Source organism: Nuphar pumila, chromosome 5 (assembly GCF_984573655.1).
Source record: "Nuphar pumila chromosome 5, dmNupPumi1.hap1.1, whole genome shotgun sequence".
In the NCBI taxonomy this organism is placed as follows: Eukaryota; Viridiplantae; Streptophyta; class Magnoliopsida; order Nymphaeales; family Nymphaeaceae; genus Nuphar; species Nuphar pumila.
The window spans coordinates 111,165,091-111,171,063 of NC_143253.1; the positions used below are offsets into that span (position 1 = coordinate 111,165,091).

A 5,973-nucleotide genomic window follows, 5' to 3' on the forward strand; every position below is an offset into this window, starting at 1 on the left:
GGTTGGCATAGTGGGATGAGGCCTTGGCTGTCGTCGATTCTCATGGGGGGTTTCTCACTCCTCTGCGCAAGCCAATGCCTAGTATAGGCCCCAGGGCCAGGGGTCCTAGCCTCTGAGTTTTATGCTGTCAATGGCCGGGCTGAAGTCAGAGCGACCATGTCTTAGTACTGGGTGGGGTTTCTTCGGGTTATAAATTAAGAAAAAAATGCAATTCAAGGGGCATCATTTTGAAATAAGGTCTTTTCACGAAAAAAAAGAAAAAGAAAAATCCCACCTTCACGAGTTGCTGTCTCCAGTAAAATTCAGCTCACACATCAGAGTCTGTTCTAAGAGGTCTTTTTGTCTTCACTGTCACGGGGGGGACAGCATGGCCCACGCACTGAGCCGGCAGCAAAGACCACTCCTTTTTAAAACCTCGCATTCGTGTGCTGTTTTGTCAAAGAGAGTAGCGATCAAATTTATTTAGAGAAATAAAGGGCAAACAGCCAAACACAGACTAACGCTTTTGCAGAAAACATTAAACATTTCAATCTGACTAGATCACCAAATTGTTCAAAAAGCCTCAAAGATCGGAAAAGAAACTCTGGTTTTTTTCACTCCCCACATGGGGAAAATGTGAAAACAAAAACCAAGCCTTAATGAGAAAGTCCGACCCGCAGCCATAGTTGAGAGAGAAAAGAAAAGGAAGCTGTGGGCTATCTATGAGGCCGTGTTGTTCTCTATCAGTTTCAAAGAGGCGGTGGTATCAGGAAGAGCAGGAATAGCCCCTTTCTGTGTTGTGCAGATGGCACCGCATGCGTTTGCAAACGTCAGTGCATTCCTCAGTTTCTCCTCACTCTGCACCAATAAAAGAACGGCCATTCTAGTCAATAATGAGGCAGACCAATTGTTACATAAAAAAAAAGAGCAAAAAAGTGTTATAGCTTCTGTGTTTTAGGCCTGCATGACATAATTGAATTCTAAAAATGCTTCGTTGAATCATATCAATTATAATAAAAGTGAAAGCAACATGGCTGGTTGAGCTAGACCAGAAATGGTTTCTGATGAGGAAAAAAGAAAGAGAGGACCTGGAAGAGATCAAAATCTTTGCTGAGTTGAACCAAGAGGGCACCAACAAAGGCATCACCAGCTCCGGTTGTATCGATTGTATTCACCGAGAATCCACTGACCCTCCCTTTGAAGTTCTAATAGAACACAACAAATTGTTAAAAACCAACTAGAACAAAAAAAAAATAAAGAGATGCAAAAGTTGAAAACCTTGGTAAAATATCTGCAACCCTTTTCCCCATCAGTGACAACCATCAACTTCAACCCGTCGTGCCACAGGGAAAGAACCACATCTTCCTTCTCCGCGTCCCCACCAGTCAAGAATGAAACCTCATCATCACTCACCTGCAGAATTCCCACACAGGAAAGATCACAAATGAGCTAATAATGTTCTGTAAAGAGTTCTTCTCAATCAAGATTTCACAAAGAGATTTGCCTGAGTTACTTATGATGCATCAAATAGAAAAAACAATCTTACTTTGATGAGATCAGCCTCTTTCCAGATGCTCTTAATACCTTCACGGGCAGCATCAGCAGAGGGCCACAGAGGCAACCTTACGTTTGGATCATAAGAGAGCAACATCCCAGCTTCCCTGGCAGCCTTCATAGCAGAAAGGTGTGCCGATCTGCAGGGCTCAGAGATCAGGCTGATCGAACCATAGTGGAAGATTTTGCCGCTCTTGATCAGACCTAGATTAAGTTCGGATTCCTTCAGCAGCATATCAGCGCTAGGATTCCTATAGAACATGAATTCCCTCTCGCCATTCTTCTTCAAGGTTACGAAAGCAAGTGCCGTTCGAGCGTGTTCGTCGAAACACACACCGCTAGCGTCGACGCCATTAACCTTGAGGATTTCCACTAGCATTCGCCCAAATTCATCGTCACCAAACTGATCAAGCAAGACAAAATTTGTTAGATAAACCAAGAAATACAATCCATAGCCAAAAAGGGTCAATACTGAACTCCTACTAGGGAACTTTTATTCAGATCTAGTAAATTTTTTTATATATTGCTGAGCGGCTTAGTAAAGTAAAATGAAATGAAAGAAATCTGGATATGTAGGACATTTTCACATCAGTCTGGTGCAATTCGAATATCATCACTACGGGTAATGAAATGAGTAAGATAGAAACTAGTCGTTCAGCTGAAGATGAAAATGATGGGAGAATAGATAGCACAAAAACATTTAACCAAATCATCAAAGAAATAGGATAAAAAAGTAAACGAAACAGTTTAACCCCACAAAAAAAATGACCCTCCAATGAAGAGAAATAGTTGAGGAAATCAAGATCTGAAGGAAAATAAAAAGCGATTAAAAACGCAGTCCACAAAATCAAAGCTTCTAAAACAACTCAACAAAGAACAAATCCTAAAGATCTTTTTCATTTTTTCTCATCGAGTAATCAGTGATCGCATCAAGCAAAGAGCTATTAGCATTAAAAAGAAAAGAAAAAAAGCCAAAAGAGGAGATCCTTCAAACATAATAGACAGTTGGAACCATCTAACTTCAGTAGGCAGGTAATTCTTAAATAGAACAAAAAAACAAAAAGAGAAGAAAAAAATGCAACCCATAAATGAGAGACATAAAGGAGCAGAAAAACATATAGCCTAAACTACATAAACAGCTTGCTCTTGTTAAGAAAGAACTTATGATCGAGATCTTAAAAAAAAAACAAGGAAAAGAACAAAAAAAGAAAATAATTCCAAAAACATAAAGGAGATGGTTATCATAAACAAAACAAGACGAGATTGGTCCCGAAAATCATGATGAAAACTGAACCATCAAAACAAAAGAAAAAAAGAACGAGGCAATAGCTGCAACGTGGATCATCTAAAAATCTCAGAAAAGGAGCAACCACCCTCAAAGAAAACACGAAAAACGATAAAAACCAAGCAATCATACAGATCCAGCTGTAAAACCAAAAACCAACAAGAACCAATGAATGTAAGATCTAAAAAGCCATATAGATCCATCTGAAAACTCTCTCTTACATGAAAGAAAGAATCTACAGTGGATATGAGAGAGAGAGAGAGAGAGAAAGAGAACCTTCCCAACGAAAGCAGATCTGCCGCCGAGCTTGGTGATGGCGACTGCAACATTAGCGGGGGCACCACCAGGGGCTTTCAGAAAGCCAGTGGACTCCGCCAAAGATAGACCCGCCACGTCTGGCACGAAATCTATCAGCATCTCACCGAAGCACACGATCAAAGGGCTGCCGCCTTTGCTCCCTGAGTTCGTCATTGTAACTCCTTCCTTCTTGTCTGTTGAGATCCGCACAGAAACACACCACCACCACCACGAGGCAGAGCAGCCGAGAACGATATCTAAGAAGCCCAAATCCAAATCTCCAACGCTGTTTTAAATAGCATTATGTCCATCAGTCCACGTAGACTTTTTCATCTTTCTCTTTCCTTTTTTTCTTTTAATTATAAGCAAAATCATAATTACGGGATAATTATCTAGAATCTAAAAAAGATAATAACTTAAATACTGAATATTTAGGATAAGAACAGAGAGTGGAGGAGTGATCACGTTAATACTTATTTTAGTTTCCCAAAACAACTTGACCGTTAAGGGTTTGGCGTAGTGAGATGAGGGGGGGGGGGGGGAAGGCAGCTAGGCAGGCGGTCTAGTTTCAAATCCCATGGATGTCACGTCTTAGGCAATTCAAAGCTTGGCTAAAGAGTAAGCCCACGGAGTTTTACGCCGCCTGTCTAGGTCTATAATCCTAGCTAGGAGTGATTTCTCTATGTAAATATAAAAAAAACTTGACCATTACAAAACGTGAATGCTTATAAATAGTTGGTAGCATTGAATTCAAATGATGTCAGTAACTAGGGCTGGTAAAACTGATCAGCTCATGACTTAGCTCGGTTTGGCTCGTCACAAACTCGTTTTTTGATCGGTTCGTATAGTTGGCAAGCCGTGCCACAAGCAGCTCGTTTAGCTTAAAAGTGTCAAGACCGAACACTAGGTGTTCGGCTCGGCTTATATATATATATATATATATATATATATATATATATATATATATATATATATATATATATATATATATATACATGGATTACTAAGTATAATTTATAAAAAGTTATAATATTTTTAGCATAATGTATAAAAAAGATATATATACTATGTATAAATAACATAAAATGTTTTTACAATAGCCAGCTTGGGTTCAGCTTGTCTCGTTCAAGAATGAGGTGAGCTCGACCTTGGCTCGGCTAAACACGAACACGATTGCAATCCACTAGTAAACGAGCCCAGCCCGAACATGCCCTGTTGGGGTCGTTTACCAGCCCTACAGTAACCCCTTTACTTGTTTCCTTATTACAATTCACATTGAATGCCCTGAGGCGTCATAATTATGAGCCCCACTGGGGTCCGCATCTGAGTAGGCTTTCTGATCTTCATTGGATCCACGTCCAGGCCTGACCAAGGCTCAGTATATTTGGATCCATTTTTTCAACCCCAGGTCCAGTCGGTCAGATAGCGGTGAAAACAGGCCCGATCCAATTCAGTTCAGATTAGGCATTACTGAATCCAGCGTTATCAGATGTGGCCTTATCTCATCATTTGGATTTGGATGAAAAAAGCTATTTTAAGCATGAATGTGGATCATATTACCTACCTAATTAAGCTAATTGGATGAGCCTTATCTAAAATTAACTACATCGCGCCAGGTTAGCTACTCAGATCTGTGAGCCCTCTTCCGAATTTGATTAAATGGTAATTGACTGGTCATATATCCAAACCAAATCCGATCCGCTCACATCGTAACGGATAAGGCACGAGCCAATAGAGAAGCATTTGGACCCTGGGTTGGATTGGATAGGATATGTATCTACCTCTGAATTGCCTAAACACGGCTAAGTTTGACTGGAAATGAGCCTGCCGAGCTCACTTGCATGTGGTCTGGTCCAGGTTCCGTTGTCAGTGAGCCACTCAGGACAGAAGCCCTCTCTAACAAAATTTCACTACATTTCGGTTGGAGAGTTGACACCTCACATGCGTAAATGATAGTGAGATTCAAACTACATGTCTTATTAGATAAGCAATATAAAATTGCACATGCTGGTTTATGAGCAGAAAAAATAAAATTTTTTAATGATTTTTTTTTTTAAATTTTACTCGAAGAAACCACCCCAGGTGCAGAGACCTAACCCGTGCCGCCTACATAAAACTCCAAGTGCCCCTTGAACCCATAGAATCGCCATGCTTCGGCTTACACAGGGGGTGACGCCCATGGGATTTGAACTTAGACTGCCCGTGGTCTGATTTTTTTTTTTAATGAATTGTTGATGGGTGACTACTATCTCATAATGTGTCCATAGCTTTTAGAGGTGGACCACATAAGGCAGGTGATCGTGGGGCCCCACTCAGAGGTTTTCCTCGGCGTGACAAGGCATGTCAGGTGTGGGTTCCAAGACGTGATGAAGGGCGATTGGATGCTTAATGCACAATTTTTGTGCAATCATATTGCACCGGGTCTGGACTCCATTGGTACACAGATTCATTGAGCACTTTGGCATCCGCAGGCATGCACATGTGAGGTCACCCGTTGGGAGACAGATCACTGTATATATATATATATATGCTATGGTAAACTAGCATGAGCATGGTATAGCAGCCCATGGGCTCTGTCCATCTGGCCCGGTTCTAGATAAATAAACCATGTTAAAATTTTGTTATGACAACAAATATAATTAATGAATATATTAATATATTTATACATTTAAAATAAAAAATTATATGACAAAATATTAAAGCAAAAAATACTTTTTATATCACTGAAGGTAAGTTATCTTATAAATTTTAATCCTATCCTGTTCTTAAATCTTAATCTTAATCTTAATCTTAATCTTAATCTTAATCTTAATCTTAATCTTAATCTTAATCTTAATCTTAATCCTAATCCTAATCCT

At 39.9% G+C, this 5,973-nt stretch overlaps 1 protein-coding gene across 1 annotated transcript; it reads right to left on the reverse strand.

Annotated features, from left to right (window-relative positions):
* Positions 1-431: 431 nt before the first annotated feature.
* LOC149838118 (putative fructokinase-5) lies at positions 432-3,385 on the reverse strand. Its single transcript, XM_090007590.1, has 5 exons — positions 3,095-3,385; positions 1,526-1,936; positions 1,258-1,392; positions 1,068-1,184; positions 432-837 (listed from the first exon to the last, which is right to left on the reverse strand). The coding sequence occupies exons 1-5, from the start codon at positions 3,287-3,289 to the stop codon at positions 700-702; spliced, it is 996 nt and encodes a 331-aa protein (XP_089863716.1). The 5' UTR covers positions 3,290-3,385; the 3' UTR covers positions 432-699.
* Positions 3,386-5,973: the final 2,588 nt, after the last annotated feature.

What these genes read in the sequence shown, in the direction of transcription:
- LOC149838118 (XM_090007590.1), bottom strand. Translation starts at nt 3,289, where the DNA reads ATGACGAACTCAGGGAGCAAAGGCGGCAGCCCTTTGATCGTGTGCTTC. An exon ending in GTTGCAGATATTTTACCAAG is followed by an intron (nt 1,185 to 1,257) that starts GTTTTCAACTTT and finishes GTGTTCTATTAG; the next exon opens with AACTTCAAAGGGAGGGTCAG. An exon ending in AAGATTTTGATCTCTTCCAG is followed by an intron (nt 838 to 1,067) that starts GTCCTCTCTTTC and finishes TTATTGGTGCAG; the next exon opens with AGTGAGGAGAAACTGAGGAA.